Raw genomic sequence first — 18,185 nt, 5'->3', positions numbered from 1 at the left:
CTTCCTGATCGGGATAGACAAGACCAACAACCAGGTCGGTATCCCTCAGTCTGTGGAGGTGCTCACGGGCCTCTGTCACCTCCCTGTCTTCCCCTACTCATCCTCACCCGCCTCCCTCCCACAGGGCCTTTGCACATTCCAGGCTTCATGCGCCTATAACCGCTCATCTCGCTGACTTTTTTTTTAATTAATTTATTTTTTTATTAATTGAACAAATTTTTTTACAAGGTGTTGTGCAAAGAGGGTGCAGTTACATAGTAGGGCAGTGTGTACATTTCTTGTGATATCTTACAACCTGTTTTTCTATCCCTTGTCTAGGTCAGGTAGACACATATGCAATATACAATGTATCAAGAACATATACAGTGTTCACAGACTTGGTCTCTACTCTCTCCGTCTCCCTTTGTTAACAGTCATATATCAGGGAGATCATGCCCCTTTGTTTTCTGTGTTGTAGGCTTGTCTCACTCAACATTATTTGTTCGAGTTCTGACCATTTCCCTGCGAATAACAATATTTCACCATTCCTAATCGCTATGTAGTATTCCATTGTGTATAAGTACCATATTTTTTGGATCCATTCGTCTGTGGAGGGGCATCTGGGTTGTTTCCATATTTTGGCTATTGTGAATTGTGCCGCGATAAACATGGAAGTACAAATGTCTTTTTGATATCTTGGGTTTTGCTGTTTAGGATAGATGCCTAGGAGTGGTATGGCTGGGTCATAGGGTAGGTCTATATTAAGCTTTTTTTTTTTTTTTTTTTTTTTTTTTGGCCAGTCCTGGGCCTTGGACTCAGGGCCTGAGCACTGTCCCTGGCTTCTTCCCGCTCAAGGCTAGCACTCTGCCACTTGAGCCACAGCGCCGCTTCTGGCCGTTTTCTGTATATGTGGTGCTGGGGAATCGAACCTAGGGCCTCCTGTATCCGAGGCAGGCACTCTTGCCACTAGGCTATATCCCCAGCCCTATATTGAGCTTTTTGAGAAACCTCCATACTGTTCTCCAAAGTGGTTGTACTAATTTGCACTCCCACCAACAATGGAGAAGGGTTCCTCTTTCCCCACAGCCCCTCCAGCATTTGTTGTTTCCTGAGTTCAGAGTATAGGCCATTCTAACGGGGTGAGGTGGTATCTCAGGGTTGTTTTTATTTGCATTTCCTTTACTAGCAGGGATGTTGAGCATTTCCTCATGTGTTTCTTTGCCATTTTTATATCTTCTCTTGTGAAGTCTCTCTTAAGCTCTTTTGCCCATTTCCTAATAGGTTTATTGGGCTTGGAGGGGCTTAGTTTTTTGAGTTCTCTGTAGATGACCGATATCAGGCCTTTGTCTGTTGCTGTGCTGGTAAATATCCTTTCCCATATCGTTGGCTGTCTTTCTATTTTGGTGGCTATGACCTTAGCTGTGCAGAAACTTTTTAATTTGTAGTAGTCCCATTTGTTGAGTCTTTCCCCTATTTGTTGTGCCCCTGGGACTCTATTCAGGAAGTTCCTTCCTGTGCCTATAAGTTCTAGTGTTTTTCCTACTCTGTCCTTCAGTAGTTTCAAGGATTCAGGTCTGATGTTGAGGTCCTTGATCCATTTTGAGTTGATCTTGGTGCATGGTGATAGGCTTGGGTCTACTTTGAGTGTTCTGCATATGGCTGCCCAGTTCTCCCAGCACCAGTAGTTGAAGAGGCTATGTTTATTCCATTGTATGTCTTTAGCTCCTTTGTCGAATATCAGTTGGCTGTAAGAGTGCGGTTTTATTTCTGGGTCTTCAATTCTAATCCACTGGTCTTCCGATCTGTTTTTATACCAATACCATGCTGTTTTTGTTATGATGGCCTTGTAGTAGAGCTTGAAGTCTGGTATTGTGATACCTCCTGCACTATTTTTTTTCCCTAGAATTGCTTTGGCTATTCTAGGTTTTTTGCCGTTCCATATGAATTTATGGATTGGTTTCTCTATTTCAGTGAAGAATGTGGCTGGGATTTTGATAGGTATTGCATTGAATTTGTATAATAATTTGGGCAATATGGCCATTTTCACTATATTGATTGTGCCTACCCATGAGCATGGGAGGTCTTTCCATCTCCTTGTGTCTTCTTTGATTTCCCTTATTAGATTTTTGTAGTTTTCATTGAATAGGTCCGTCACGTTAAGTTGATCCCTAGGTACTTTATTCTTTTTTTGGCTACTGTAAATGGAATTGTTTCTATAATTTCCTTTTCTGTTTGTCTATTGCTGGTGTACAGAAAAGCTGCTGACTTTTGTGGATTGATTTTGTATCCTGCTACTTTGCCAAATTGGTTTATTAGGTGTAGGAGTTTGGGTACTGAGTTTTTTGGGTCCTTCAGATATAAGATCATGTCGTCTGCGAATAGGGATAACTTGATTTCTTCCTTGCCGACGTGGATCCCTTTGATGTCCTCCTCTTGCCTTATTGCTATGGCTAGGGATTCCAGCACTATGTTGAACAGAAGTGGGGAGAGTGGGCATCCTTGTCTTGTTCCTGAGTTTAGGGGGAATGATTTAAGTTTCTCTCCATTTAATATGATATTAGCAGTTGGTCTGTTGTATATGGCTTTTATTGTTTTGAGGAATGTTCCATCTATTCCTCTTCTCTCCAAAGCTTTTAATAGGTATGGATGCTGTATTTTGTCAAAGGCTTTTTGGGCATCGACTGAGATAACAATGTAATTCTTAATTTTAGATCTGTTTATGTGGTGAATTACGTTGATTGATTTACGGATGTTGAACCATCCTTGTGACTGAGGGATGAAGCCTACTTGGTCATGATGTATGATTTTCTTGATCAGTTTCTGGATCCTGTTAGCTAATATTTTATTGAGGAGCTTTGCGTCTGTGTTCATTAGTGATATTGGTCTGTAGTTCTCTTTTTTTGTTGGGTCTTTGCCTGGTTTGGGAATGAGTATGATATTAGCTTCGTAGAATGAGTTTGGGATTTCTCCCTCTGTTTCTATTTCGCGGAAGAGTTTGAGGAGTATTGGAATTAGCTCCTCACTAAAGGTTTTGTAGAATTCGTTGGTGAATCCATCTGGGCCTGGGCTTTTCTTAGTAGGGAGGTTCTTGATTACCTCCTGTATCTCACTGTAAGTTATTGGTTTATTTAGTTGATTTATTTCTTCTTGGTTCAGTTTGGGCAGTTTTTACTTCTCTAAGAATTGATCCATTTCTGTAAAATTATTGTTTTTTGCTGAGTAGAGGTTTTGGAAATAGCTCCTTATGATTGTTTGAATATTGTGTGTACTTGTTGTAATTTTTCCGGTGGAGTCCCTGATTTTACGTATATGAGTCTCTTCTCTTCTTTTTTTTGTAAGTCTTGCAAGGGGTCTGTCAATTTTGTTTATTTTCTCAAAGAAACAGCTTTTAGTCTTATTTATTTGTTGAATGGTCTTTCTATTTTCAATCAGATTTATCTCTTCTTTAATCTTTGTGATCTCTCCCCTCCTAGTCGTTTTAGATTCTGTCATTTCTTGTTTCTCCAGTTGTTTTAGTTTCATCGTGAGGGTATTCACCTGCTCTGCTTCCATTCTTTTAATGTGAGTGCTGAGGGCAATGATCTTGCCCCTCAGTACTGCCTTAGCTGTGTCCCATAGGTTTCTTTGTGATGTGTTTTCTTTGTCATTGTGGCTTATGAATTCGTTGATTTCATCTTTAATTTGGTCTGTGGCCCAAGTGTTGGATAGCAGCGTGGGGTTTAGCCTCCAAGAGTGTGTATAGTGTCTGTGATTTCCTTTGTTGTTGAGGGTTACCTTTAATCCACTGTGATCAGATATAATACATGGGATGACGTCAATACTTTTGTATTTGCTGAGGTTCTTTGTGTGGGCTATGACGTGGTCTATTTTGGAATATGATCCATGGGCTGCTGAAAAGAAGGTGTATTGGGTCTCTGTAGGGTGAAAGGTTCTATATAGGTCTGTTAGATCCATTTGGGAAATGGTGTTATTTAGGTCCTCAGCTCCCTTACTAATCCTCTGGGTGTTGGATCTGTCTCTTGGAGAGAGAGGAGTATTAAAGTCACCCACTATGATTGTGTTTGCATCTATCTTGCTCTGTAATTCTGTGAGAATTTGCTTGACATATGTAGGGCCTCTTTTGTTTGGTGAGTATACATTTATCACCGTGATTTCTTGATTCTGGATTTTTCCTTGTATTAATATGTAGTGTCCTTCTTTGTCTTTTTTTTTTTTTTTTGCCAGTCCTGGGGCTTGGACTCAGGGCCTGAGCACTGTCCCTGGCTTCCTTTTGCTCAAGGCTAGCACTCTGCCACATGAGCCACAGCACCACTTCTGGCCATTTTCTGTATATGTGGTGCTGGGGAATCGAACCCAGGGCCTCATGTATATGAGTCAGGCACTCTTGCCACTAGGCCATATCCCCAGCCCCTTCTTTGTCTTTTTGAGTGGACTTTAATGAGAAGTCCAGCTTGTCTGAGATCAGAATGGCTACACCTGCCGTTTTGGTGGGTGCATTTGCTTGGTAGATCTTGCTCCATCCTTTCATTCGAAGCCTGTTTTTGTCCCTTGCTGTAAGGTGGGTCTCTTGTAGACAGCAGATGTCAACTTTTTGTTTGTGAATCCATTCTACCAGTCTGCTCCTCTTTATCGGGGAGTTTAAGCCATTTATATTTAAAGAGATCAAGGATAAGGGTGTTTTTTCTTCTTCCATTTTCTTGTTGGGCTGTTTTTTCCTCTTTTTTTTTTCTCTTGTCTTTAGTGAGCTGGTCTTTCTGCTGGACTTTGGCTATTGAAGTTTCTTTCTGATTCTGTCTGTGTGTCTTTTACGATCTCTGTTGGGTGGGGTTCCCCTCTTAATATTCGCTGTAGGGCTGGTTTTTTATTCACATACTCCTTTAGCTCCTCTTTGGTTTGGAAAGATCTGGTTCTCCCTTCGAATGTGAACTCCAATTTCGCTGGATATTTGATCCGAGGTTGTAAATTGTTATTCTGAAGTACTTGGATGGTGTTCTTCCACTCACTTCGAGCTTGGTAAGTTTGTGTGGATAAGTCGGATGTTATTCGAATCCTCTTCCCATTGAAAAAAGTTTCCTTCTTCGCTTTGGCTGAATTCAGAATTTGCTCTTTAATCTTGAGGTCTGTAGTCTTGAATATTATGTGCCTTGGGGTGGTTTTCCTGGGGTCTGGCCTGCCAGGTGTCCTATAGGCTTCGGTTACCTGGATGGGGTCCCCTGTGAGATTGGGGAAGTTTTCTGCAATAACTTTATTGAAAACATGATTAAGCCCTCTGTTCTGGTATTCGGCTCCTTCTTCTATTCCAATTATGCGCAGATTATATCTCTTGTCTTTGTCCATTAGTTCCTGGATTAGTCTTCCCTGAAGCTTCACCTTTTCTTGGAGCGTGGTCATTTTCTGGTTGTTGTCAGCTGCTTCATCGTCCAGGCGAGAGATTCTGGATTCTATATGGTCTACTCTTTGTGTTATGGTTTCAATTGCGGAGTTTATGGATGTCAGAGAGCTATTTATGGTTGTCATATCAGCTCTGATCGTGGAAATTTCTTCCTTTAAAGAGTTGTATTTTAAATCTATTTTTTCATGCATTTCAATTCTCAGGATGTGGAGATTTTCTTTAAAGGCAGCTTGCATTGTATCCATTTTTGCTTCCATTTCTTTCTTGGCTTCCTGGGTGTCCTTCCAGATTTCCGCTCTATACTCCTGGAATTGTTTTCTGATTTCATTTCTGATGCTTTCGATCATTCCTGTTAACATGGCCTCATTTGCTTTTTTAGTCTCCATCTCCTCTTCAGTCGTGCTGCTTTTTGGAGCTGGCGAGTTGGCTTGCCCTTTGATGAACTGAGTTATGTTTCTTTGTGATTTGCGCATCTGGAGATCTGTGGGTGGCTTCTCAGGTTTGGTTTGTAGCTCTTTCCTCCCTTCTGTGTAGGCGTGTCTACGTCAGCAGGTGCTGCCGCTGTGGCCCCGCCCACCAGTGCAGGGTATGCCTACCAGAACGGGCGCTGTCGCCGGGGGGCCCCGCTCTCCTGTGCTCTGTGTGTCCACTACAACAGGCACTTTAGCGGGATATGCCTCCCAGAGCGAGTCCTGGGTTGCTGGGTTGTGCTTGCGCCCTCCCGCGAGTCCGTTGGGGGAGGCGGCATGTGTGGGGCTCAGTGGGATCGACTGTCTGGGTGTGGCTTGGCACCCTCAGACCTCGACCCCGCTGCGAGGGGGGGGATGTGATCAGGCTCAGGTGACCCTGCTGGGCTGGTATTGCCCACCAGCACCTGCGATTTTAGTTGTAAGAGCCTGCGAGCTCCAGGCGCCTCGGGTGGGGCTTGCACAGCCGGCCGCTGTTGGGAAGGGGCCGGGGCCGGTTCTGCCAGTTCAGGAACCTGTGGGGGCTTGGGGCTGTTCCGCCCTTCCCCTGCTAAACTGACTTCCCAGTGCCTGATGGGAGCTTCCCCCCTGATTTGGGGGTTCTTTGTTCCCTCGGGGGTGGGGAGGGGGAGGGAGGGAGATCTAGCTTCTTTGTCGGGCTTGGGTCTCTGATAGCTGGTCTCCCGTTGGGGGAGGGGATAATGGGGGACTCACTTTTGCTGCTTTGTGTGTGTGTCCCGCGCAGCCGTTGGCCCTTCAGGGGTTGGCGAAGTGTCGTGGAGGCTTCCCCGGTTCCCTCTTTCTGCCGCGCTGGGTTCCCTTGTCCGAACCCGGTGTGGACCCGAACTTCTCGTCGCTGCTGGTGTGTGTCTTGGTCCGCACCCTGCCTTGTGTCCGTGGGGTCTCCCGCTATATGAATTCTGCGCTCCTGGCAGCCTGTCTGCCGATGGCCGGGTTCCCCTTTCCCAGCCTGATCCTGTTTGGGCCAGGGTCGGCTGGTGGGGGGAGGGTGCCCCGGAGGATCTCCGGCTCCGTGTAGGTTTTTGGTTCTTCTTTTTTGCTCCTTTTTGTTTTCCTGCGTTTCTCCACTGCTTCTGGATGCTGGTTTTGCTGGGTTCTTGATGGGGTGTTGGGTGTTGGAGTTCCCAGCTCGCTATTCAGTTGGTGCGAGTCGGGGTGCCTCCCTATTCTTTCGGCGCCATCTTTCTCTCTCCACCTCATCTCGCTGACTTAATGTGACAAGTGTGTCTGTGTGCATACATACATATATAATTACATATATAATATATATATTTCCTCGATCATGTCATGAATCACGGTGGTCCCGCTTAGATTTTTTTTTTAAACCAGTGTTTCTGAATTATAGTAATTTAGCCTTGTCAGAGACACTTGGCTATATCTAGAGAGATGTTTTTGGTTTCCTTGTGACATGGGAGGGCGCTACGCATGTGGGTGGGGAGGTCAGGCTAAACGTCCCACGTTGTGATGAGAGAAATGATGCCAATAGTGCCTCACTCACCGTGAGACCTGCCACAGGTGAGTCTCTACTTTCTATACTCCATTTTGTTTGCCTTTTTGGCATGTGCGCGCGTGTGTGCATGCTTGCATGTGTGCGTGCGTGTGTGCGCGTTCTGATCCTAGAGCTTGAACTCAGGGCCTGGGGTGCTCTTCCTTCCTTTTTCCAGTTAAGTGCTCTACCACTCCAGCCCACAGATCCACTTCTGGCTTTTTGGTGGTTAATTGGAGATAAGAGTCTCACAGATTTTCCTCCCCAGGCTGGCTTTGAACTTCAGTCCTGAGATCTCAGCCTCTTGAGGAGCTAGGATTACAGGCGTCAGCCTCCTGCGCCTGGCTAGCAAACATTTTTACATTTCGGGTGGCAACTGTGGTTACTTGTGGCACTGGGAGTCACATGTCCCGGGAGATCTTAAGGACAGATGAACACCAAAGGAGTCACCATCTAGGAATGGCCTTGTCTCTGATGGCCGATGGCCAACCACTGCAAGCTTCTAGAAGTGTCTGTGGAGTGAAGGGATAGGCCGTGTGTGTGTGTGTGTGTGTGTGTGTGTGTGTGTGTGTGTGTGTGTTTGGTGGAGAGTCCCCTCATAGGAGTCCCTCTGCCAAGCCCCTTTCCCCCATCCCTCTCCCGAGGGAGGGCCCTGCCACATGTCTCCTCCACAGATGGGATGCGCCATAATCGCAGGGCTTCTGCACTACCTGTTCCTGGCCGCCTTCTCCTGGATGCTGGTGGAGGCGGTGATGCTCTTCCTCACGGTCAGGAACTTGAAGGTGGTGAACTACTTCAACTCCCGCGACATCAGGATGCTGCACCTCTGTGCCTTTGGCTATGGCTTCCCGGGCTTGGTGGTCGCGATCTCTGCCGGCGCCCAGCCACAAGGTTATGGCATGCACAATCGGTGAGCAACAGCCTCTCTCTACTGCCAGGGTGCGGGGTGAGAACTGGGTGAGCAAGAAGGGAAGCGATTCTAGCAGTTGGACCATGCCTGCCAGCTGGCTGAGCTCTTTACTCTGCCCAGATCACACTCTGTGGGTGTGTGTGAGGAGAAGCTCTCCCGGGAAAGGCAGCCCCAAGCCCTTGGGTGGTCAAGGCCAAGAAGCAAGGCTGGAAGACACAAAGGCTCACAGCTCCAAACCCTGAGAATGAGAGGCCTGAGAGAGTTATGACTCTACACACTGAGATTGGAGCTTGTGTGTGTGTGTGCACACACACACATGTGCATGCACACCTGTCCTGGGGCTTGAACTCAGGGCCTGGGTGCTGTCCCTGAGCTTGCTTGTTCAAGGCTAACATTCTACCACTTGAGCCACAGCTCCACTTCTGGCTTTCTTAGGGTACTTTAGTGGCCATAAGAATCTCCTGGACTTTCCTCCCTAAGCTGGCTTCCAACCATGATCCTCAGATCTCAGCCTCTTGAGGAGCTAAGATTACAGGCTTGAGCCACCAGCGCCCAGTTTGGAGCCTGGTTTGCCCTTAGCTTTAGCCAGCAATGGCCTGGGAACTCAGCAGCTATTGTAATCCCCAGCTTCCAGCAGCAATGCATGGTGGTGCCTGCTGCTGCTTTATCTTCTCCTTGTGTTATTGCCTCAGCCAATCATGGTAAAACATGCAAATGAAGATGTGTTTTGCACCAGTCACAGCATGGTCTCATGCAAATGAAGGTCTGTGTTCTGCACCAGTCACAGGCTTTCTGCTTGGGCACCAGTGAAACTATTCTCTTTGGCCTGGGTGAGGATGGCTGAAAGGTCAAATATCCTGTGGAAGCTGTTTGAAGGTCCTTGAATAGAGCATGTCACCGCCTGAAGGCATCCTGGGGCGTGTGAGGCAGCTAGGTTGGACCAAGGACACTCCAGTTGGCTTCTTGATATTCCTTTGCTCAAAGCAGCATGGCAGGGAAAGGACTGACAGCTGTAAATCAGAGCTTCAGTAAACCCTGATCTCCAACATCTTAGGTAAATAAAAGGAAAATTAACAACATTAAAAGCAATGCTTGCAGGCTGGGCATTGGTAGTTCACCTCTGTAATTGTAGCTACTCAGGAGGCTTAGATCTGAGGATTGAGGATTGACATCAGCCCAGACAGGAAAGTCTTCGAGACTCTTATCTCCAATTAACCACTAAAAAGTCTCAAGTGGTAGAGAGCTTTGAGCACAAAAGCTCAGGGACACCACCCAGGCCCTGAGTTCAAGCCCCAGGACTGTGTGTGTGCACGCACACACACACACACAAAACAGTGCTTGCAATAAAGACACAACATTAACAGTGATTTTACAATAGTTCACATCGCTGTAACAATTCTTAACTCCTACATCACTACATCAGTGTCCAGGTGTGAAAGGGCCCGTGTAATTTGTCTCCTGACTGCTTAGGAGTCTTGACATCTAAAGATCACTGTTTGAATCTAGCCTGGGCAGGAAAGGTTCATGAGACCCTTATCTCCATTTAACCACTAAAAACGTCAGACGTGGAGCTGTGGCTTTAGTGGTAGAGGGCCAGCTAACAGCAAAAAAAAAAAAAAAAGCTAAGGAACAGCACCCTAAACCCTGAGTGAAGGATGAAGCACAGCAGTCCCTGGGGACTAGTGTTCAGCCTCCCCTGTGGGGAGAACCTCAGCCGAGTCTGCCTGCCCCTCGCTCTTCCCCTCTGCCAGTGTGCGCAGGACAGCGGCGAGCTCAGCCCCGAGGCTGGCACTCCCGCCCTCACCCCTCCCGTCTCTCTACAGCTGCTGGCTGAACACGGAGACCGGCTTCATCTGGAGCTTCCTAGGGCCGGTGTGTGTGATCATCACGGTAAGCAGCGGGCCTGGGGGCCATCTCTGCAGGGGAAGCAAGGAGAGCCGAGGGCACAGCACATGGAGGCAGCGGGCAGAGGCTCCAGGGTCCCCTCTGAAGTGCTCACCCTTGCCATCCTTGACTCTTGAGATTTCCCGGTTAGAGTGTAAATCTTCCCTCCAACTTGTGGCTTTGCTTTCACACTGACATGTGTGACCTTTGCTTTCACGCATGACCTTTGGAAAGAACCAACGTGTTATCTGTGTTTGGTGCTTCACGAGAAATGGGTCTGTCAGCCTCTCCAGGCAGAGATGTTGAATGAGAGGGAAGACAAACAAAACCACGAGAGCAGTGGTGGAGGGCTGAGGGCTTGAAGACAGAGGCAAAGGGAAGCTTAGGGGTGCTGAACGCCATTCCTTGCTCTCCTTGCTTCTCATCTTTTAGTCTTGTCCAGTCATGTTTCTTCTGACTGTCGCTCATGGTGGCTCGCTTCCTTGTGCCTTTGTACTTTCCCTTCTCAACTCCATTTTTGAGTGATCTGAATCTTGGGGTTCCTCTCCAGGGAGGCCCAGGAGATGACCTGGGGGCTGGGAGGAGGTGTTCTTTTCCTTGTGGTGTTACCGCAGTGAGCCACATAAAGTCACGGTCTCAGAGGAGCTTCAGGCCTCGGGTCAAGGAGCACACTCACTGGGCCTCCTTCAGCTTCCTGTCTTTCTTGCCAAAGTGTGTATGAGTGTGTGTGTGTGTGTGTGTGTGTGTGTGTGTGTGTGTGTGTGTTGGTACCAAGGCGTGAGCTCAGGACCTGGGCGCTGTCCCTGAGCTTTTCCACTCAAGGTTAGTTCGTGCCCCACTGCATGAGCCACAGCTCCACTTTCAGCTTTTTGCTGGTTCATTGGAGATAAGGCTGTGGCTGGCCTTGAACCTGACTCCTCAGATCTCAGCCCCCTGAGTAGGTAGGATGACAGTCACGGGGGCCATGGGCGGGAGGCGGGTTCCTGGTTTGGTTCTATATCATGGGAAGCATCTTGTAGAAATAAGACAGAGACAGTCCGGGGTGAACAGTTGAAGGCGATTCCTCCCAGGGCTGGTGGAGTGCAGCAGCAAGTGCGAGGCTGGGTTTGGAAGCAGGCGGGAGTGTCAGGGCTTGAGGGGCGTGCAGAAGCCTCAGCAAAAGGAAGAAGAAGCTCCAGGTGGCCCGTAGGTGGCCTGGTGCACAGGGAGCTGCAGGCAGCCCTGCTAGATGTGGGGTGTTCCAAGTGTGTGGCCAGCTGTGCTGACTCGGGGGGGGGGGGGGCTGGCCTTCCCAGGGGGATGTCTGGCCTCCTGGCTTGGTTTCTAGAGATGAGGGTCGGGGTTCCTTCCACACAGATAGATGGGGATCGTGGGTTTTGGTCCCTGACTCCTTGCTTCATGTTGTAGATCAACACAGTGCTTCTAACGGGTACCCTGTGGATCCTGAGGCAGAAGCTGACCAGCGTCAATGCCGAGGTCTCCACGCTCAAAGACACCAGGTGCGGTGCGGCCAGCGTCCTCTCCCAAGCTCAGCTTCTTTCTTTCCTTTTTTTTTTTTTTCCAGTCCTGGGCTTGAACTCAGGGCCTGAGCACCATCCCTGGCTTCTTTTTGCTCAAGGCTAGCACTCTACCACTGGAGCCACAGAGCCACTTCTGGCTTTTTCTGTGATTAATTGTAGATAAGAGTCTTCCGGACTTTCCTGCCAGGGCTGGCTTTGAACTGAGATGCTCACATCTCAGCCTCCTGAGTAGCTGGGTAGCTACTGGTGCTTGGCTTGCTCATTTCTTTTCCTTCTTCCCTCAAACATTCACCGAGCACCATTGGCATTGCCTGAGGCAGAGGTGAAAGGTGGGTGCAGAGCGGCACAGGGACCTCACAGTGAGCCCACGATACAGAGTGTGGCCTCAGGCATGGACACATCCTCTCCAAGGCGGTGTCCTCCTCTGAAGCTTGCTTTCACGTTGCTTTTCTTGTTCTGAGGTGTGTGTGTGTGTGTGTGTGTGTGCGCGCGCGCGCGTATGCTTAGGCTTGAAGTCAGGATTAGGGTGCTGTTTCTTCTGAGTTGCTAGGATTACAGGTGTGAACCACCACTGCCTAATGTAGTGTTAATAATTGTAAGCAACCAGTTCACTCATAACTAGCCTAGTTTCTTTTCTTACTGTATTGGGGGTAGATTCGATGCTTCTATTTAAAAGAAGGGGGGGCACTGGTGGCTCACCCTTCAATCCTAACTACTCTACTTAAGAGGCTGAGATCTGAGGATCACAGTTCAAAGCCAGCCCAAGCAGGAAAGTCTGTGAGATTCTGATTTCCAGTAAACTACTCAAAAAGCTGAAGTGGAACTGTAGTTCAAGTAGCAGATGCTAGCCTTGAGCCAAAATGCACAGGGACAGTGCCCAAGCCCCAGGTTCAAGCCCCATGACTGAGAGCAGCAGCGGCAGCAACAACAACAAATACCAGGTTCATTTTTGATTCACTTTTTATTACTGTCTGCTTTCTCTCCTGCGAGTGATAGTAAGAATCACAACCTCAAGAGAAGACCCCCCCCCATAAAATGCAAAGGAGGCCCCACTTAAAGATCTGAGATAACAGTCCCAATAAATGATCGATTTGGAGTGCAGAAACAACAAACAGGAGAAAACAGAAGGCCAGGCTCCTTCGGAAGCCCTCAGCCCTCAGTAACTCAACTCAAAGATGCCGAGAGGGGAGGAAACGCTGGACAAGGAATTTTTAAAAATCTAGTTTTTAAAGCCATCAGTGACCTCAAAGGGGACTCAAACACACAGATGAAGGAAATAAGGAAGCCAGTGAACACCTGGAAGTGAGAGTCAACGCCAAACTGATGTAACAAATATTTATTGAATTCTCACTGCTACATCAGGCTCAAATAAAATGCCGAAGGGGCAAAACAAAACAATACAAATGATGAATCTGTGGCCAGAAACTATTGTGAGTTACAGTGCATGCTGTTTATATAGATAGCAATAATATTTTAAACTCCTGTCATTGCAATACTGCTACATATTCAAAATAAAACCAAGAAGAAAGAAAGAAAGAAAGAAGAAAGAGGAAGAAAGCACCATGGGCAAGAAATTCAGCAACAAAATTGAGATTCTGGATAAAGACGAACAAAGTGGAGGTGTTAGAAACGAAAACCCTAACAATTCAAATAAAAACAGATTGGAAAGCATCGCCAATAGATGGGATCGAGTGCCAGAATAATGTCAAGGCTGGAGGCAAGATGCAAAGCATTTCACCACCAGACAGCAGTAAATGAGGAATAAGCAAGCAGGACCGGGACTTTCAGGTCTTGTGTGAGATGAGGCACAGACCAGGCCTCAGGAAAGAGCTCAGGTATAAACTAAATGCAGAGGCGCTTACTCAAGGAAACTGTTGCCAGAAAACGCTGGGGAGCAATGGGGACAGACGGGGACCTCCCAGCCTGGGAGGCTTGAACCTCCAAATACATCTCAGAGAAGAAGCTCTTCAACTTTATGTTTGGTTTCTTTTTGTGTGTGTGTGTGCCAGTGTTGGGATTTGAACTCAGGCCACACTGTTCCCTTCCCCTGTTTGCTCAAAGATGGAGCTCTACCATGTGAGCCCCCAGCTCCACTTGCAACTTTTTGGTGATTCACTGGAGATAAGAGTCTCACCGATTTCCCTGCCCAGGCTGGCTTTGAACCGTGATCCGCAGATCTCAGCCTCCTGAGTAGCTGGGATGATGGGTGTGAGCCACCAGTGTCTGGCTCTCTCCATGTGATAGTTTAAAGGCCAAGATTACTGCCCAAGGAAAGAACATTGAAAGGGGAAAAAGAAAAACAGCAGTTTATCAAGGCAAATTCATCCATCCTGGCAGCAGACTGCTCTGAGAAATCCTAGAGCCAGGGAGCCCTGAGGACACGTCTCAGCTCATCACAATTGCTCTGCCCGGTGCATTCCCCACGGAAGCAGAAGGAGCTTGAGGGGACAGAGGGGGACAGGGAGGAGGCTACAGAGAAGGGTGTGTGTGACATTGCTGGTACGCACAGCCTCTCCTGTGCATAACATAGAGGAAAAAGAAAACTACACAGAGAGTTCATCTCTCTCCACTCGGACTGATTAGCACCACAAAAACCAAAACAACAACAACAACAAATGCTGGCAAGGCTGCGGGGGGGGTGGGGGAGAATGAGAGGAAAGGAGACAGTAATACAGTCTATTATGTGCCCATTTGGAAATATCACAGTGAAATCCCTTTCTGTATGTACAGGTATGTACAGGTTTTTTTGTTTGTTTTTGTTTTTGTTTTCGTTTTTTGCTAATCCTGGGAACTGAACTCAGGGCCTGAGCATTGTCCCTGGCTTCTTTTTGCTCAAGGCTAGAACTCTACCCCTTGAGCCACAGTGCCACTTCTGGCTTTTTCTGTGTATGTGGTGCTGAGGAATTGAACCAAGGGCTTCATGCACAATAGGCAAGCACTCTACCACTAAGCCATATTCCCAGTCCTACAATTCTTTAAAATCCATTTTTTTAAAAATCCAAGACCAGACCTTGAACTTGCTCTCTGATGCTTTTGCTCATTGGCAGCACCCTACCACCAGAGTCACACCTCCAGCTCGTCTATGAACAGTTGATATATGCTGAAAATGTTAATACAAGCCTGGCAGGATGGTGCATGACTGAAATCTCAGAACTCAGGAAGCTGAGGGAGGAGGGAGGACCTTGAGCTGGAGCCTAGCAAACTGGCTAAAAAAAAAAGTGTTGCTAGTGGCTCCCACCTGGAATCTTAGCTTCTCGGGACATTGAGGATCACAATTAGATGCCAGCCTGCCAGGAAAGTCCACAAGACTCTTATCTCCAATGAACTACTCAGAAGAGCCAGAAGTGGCGCTGTGGCTCAAGTGGTAGAGTGTTAACCTTGAGCAAAAAGAAGCCAGGGACAGTGCTCAGGCCCTGAGTCCAAGCCCCAGGACTGGCCAAAAAAAAAAAGTTAAAGCAAGGTTAATACATATATATATATATATATATATATATATATGTATGGCAAAATTTACACAGGAAATTCCAACTCAGATGAAACCATTATGTTCTGGCACACAAAGCTGCTAACTTCCCCCCCCAACCCCCAATATATCACTGCCACTTACCTCTCATTGCCACTTACCTCTGCGTCACCATGTCACTGTGCTGAGCTCCCCCCCCCCCATTCAGCCACGATCCTTCCCTATGTCCCCACGGAGCAGACACTCACACCACACTGCACTTCCCTTTCTCACGTAACACACAGCTGATTTCATACTGATCCTTGTGGCTGGCAGCAATGAACACAAATGTTTATTTTATGTCAGCTACTGTTCTGAGCCCTTGAGGGTCTTTGCATCTCACCTCGAAGTGTGTGGTGAGAGTGTCATGTCATTATTATTCTGCTAGTGTGAGGAGACTTGAGGCAAGCCAGGCACCAGTGGCTCACGCCTGCAATCCTAGCTACTCAGGAGGCTGAGATCTGAGGATCACAGTTCAAAACCAGCCTGGGCAGGAAAGTCTGTGAGATTCTGACCTCCAAAAAACTACTCAAAAAGCTGAAGTAGAGCTGTGGTTCAGGCCCAGAGTTTGAGCCCAAGGACAGGCACACACACACAAAAGAAACCAAGGCATCCTGAGGTTACAAAACTTACATGACCATAGAATTGGGTTCCATCGTGCGTGTGTGTGTGTGTGTGTGTGTGTGTGTGTGTGTGTGTGTCTATGCCAGTACCCAGGCTTGAACTCAGGCCTGGGTGTTGTCTCTAAGTTTGTGGGGTAGATAATTGGAGGTAAGAGTCTCACAGACATTCCCATGCCAGCTGGCTTTGAACTGTGATCCTCAGATCTCAGCCTCCTGAGTAGTTTGCATGACAGGCCTGAGCCACCGAGACCTGGCTCATTTGCTTCATATTTTGAAAAAGAGACACATTGATTCAAGAGTCTGGACTCACCCACAATAGCATCTCGTGACTCTCCTCTTGTTTGTTTTTGTAAATGTTTTTTGATCTCTCTCTGACTGTCTCAATTATTTGGTCTGTTCTGGTGGTGCTTCATGTGGGCTGAATTTTATCTCAGGGACGGGAACTGTTCACACTGTTTCCTCCCGGGGACCCCACCATTCCTCAGTGACCTGCATGGGTTGATCCTCCTAAAAGACAAGTGGAAATTCACCGAGTACCCAGTGCCACAGCAGCTACCAGCAGTCCCAGCTTCCCACATCGGGCTGGGAGACTTCCACTTTCTCTCCATCTGTCCCCTGCCCCCCTTCCCTGTGGCAGGCCCAGCAGGTACACGTTGGCCCCCAGGACCGCTGGCTTTTTCTTCCTTTTCCCAGATTGCTGACCTTCAAAGCCTTTGCCCAAGTCTTCCTCTTGGGCTGCTCTTGGGTTCTGGGCATTTTCCAGATCGGGCCCGTGGCCACTGTCATGGCATACCTCTTCACCATCACCAACAGCCTGCAGGGCGCCTTCGTCTTCCTCATCCACTGCCTCCTCAACCGCCAGGTAGAGGATTCCCACCGGCTGCCACCTATCCCCTTCTGCCCTGCCCCTTTCCCCTCACCTGGGATTGTGCCCGCCCACCTACCCCCTGTGCATTCGGCTCCAGGTGCGTGAGGAGTACAGGAGGTGGATCACCAGGAAGACAGAGCCCGGCTCCCAGTCCCAGACCTCGGCAGTGGTGGTGTCTTTCATGCCCTCCACAGCCAAGACGGTGAGGGGGCCATGCATCTCGTCCCGGGTGCTGATCGGGAGGATGGCCTGTTGCCTGGTGACAGTGCACACGGCCCGGGGCAGAGCTGACTGGGCCCTGGGTCTGCACCTCAGCTCCCTGTGTCAAGAGCATTGTGCACACTGTGGGGGGAGGGGGCGCTTGGGGTGTAGCTCAGAGGTAAGGGGAGCACTGTACGTATGTGTGGCTCCAGCCCTCACACTGAGAATGCTCTGGGCTCTCCCTAGTGTGTCACTTAGCCAGCAGCCTGTGGGCTTTCCATGATGTTGTTTGCGTGGTAGCAAAATGCTGCACAGCTCCAGACATCACCACTAGGTTCCAGATGAGCAAAGAGGGATGAGGTGGGAACAGAGACCATGCTTCCTGTGGACCACACAAACCTAGCTGCAAAGGAAGCTGAACAGAAAAGCTGTGTTGGCTTTATATGTCTGGCAGGAGAGCTGCCAGGGGAGGTTAGGCTGGGGACAGCTTCTGGGTTGGCGAGCAGGGCCTGCTACACTCAGAACAATTACTTTTAAACATTTTAAAAATGCTTACCCCCCGCCCCCACCACCATGGTGCCTGTGATCTTAGCTACTCAGGAGGCTGAGATCTGAGATTTGCAGTTCAAAGCAAGCCTGGGCAGGAAAATTTCAGAGACTATTATCTCCAATAAACCACCAAAAAGCTAGGCGTGGAGCTATGGCTCAAGTGGTAGAGTGCCAGCCTTGAGTGAAAAAGGCTCAGGAACAGTGCCCACCCAGGCCCTGAGTTCAAGTCCTCAGGACCAGCACAAAAACATGCTTCACTATTTAAGTCTTCATTGAAAATCATAGTTTTGCTTGAAACACCAGTTTTGTTTGTGGTGATTCAGATGAGGAAGAAAGTCATTTCTGTCTTCCAGGACTAAAGCTCTGCTTTGCGTACTCAGCGAGTCACTCTGGGAAGGTGTCGAGCGCCTGTGGGACTTCCTTGGAGATGGTCCCCTGGGCGTGGTGTGCAAATTCAAGACATGCCAGCGTGGACCTCTTGGAATCCCGAGCACTGGTGGTTGGCCATTTCCCAGTGCTCCAAGTGCTGCTCCGAGCAGTGCCTTTATCCTCTGTGTTTTGCCATGCTCTGGATTTCCAGAGCTTTAGGGAATAGCAGTTTCCGGTCCCACAGCAAAGTTGAGGGCCCACGGCTGCCATTTTGTGTCCAGTGCTCCAATCAGGAGCCCCTGTCACGGGCTGGGTTCAGAATAGCTGTCAATAAATGGCTTTCCATCCACTTGAGTGATGTAAACTAAGACAAAATTGCTTCCTGCTTCACAAAACAAGCCCTGCCTGGTGCTG

At 48.2% G+C, this 18,185-nt stretch overlaps 1 protein-coding gene across 1 annotated transcript in view; it reads left to right on the top strand.

Moving 5' to 3' along the window:
* The window catches only part of Adgre1 (adhesion G protein-coupled receptor E1), a 39,353-nt gene extending 21,533 nt beyond the window's left edge, over positions 1 to 17,820 (top strand). Inside the window, exons 16-22 of the mRNA XM_048340624.1 lie at positions 1 to 34; positions 8,020 to 8,255; positions 10,079 to 10,145; positions 11,547 to 11,638; positions 16,478 to 16,646; positions 16,750 to 16,854; positions 17,756 to 17,820. Coding sequence (XP_048196581.1) covers positions 1 to 34; positions 8,020 to 8,255; positions 10,079 to 10,145; positions 11,547 to 11,638; positions 16,478 to 16,646; positions 16,750 to 16,854; positions 17,756 to 17,761 — 709 coding nt within the window. The 3' untranslated portion in view covers positions 17,762 to 17,820. The remainder of the gene's footprint in view (positions 35 to 8,019; positions 8,256 to 10,078; positions 10,146 to 11,546; positions 11,639 to 16,477; positions 16,647 to 16,749; positions 16,855 to 17,755) is intronic.
* The last annotated feature ends 365 nt before the right edge of the window (positions 17,821 to 18,185 follow it).

Source organism: Perognathus longimembris, chromosome 3 (genome assembly GCF_023159225.1).
Source record: "Perognathus longimembris pacificus isolate PPM17 chromosome 3, ASM2315922v1, whole genome shotgun sequence".
NCBI lineage: Eukaryota > Metazoa > Chordata > Mammalia > Rodentia > Heteromyidae > Perognathus > Perognathus longimembris.
The sequence above is the reverse complement of the archived record's forward strand: the minus strand, read 5'-3'. Positions and strand labels throughout refer to the sequence as shown.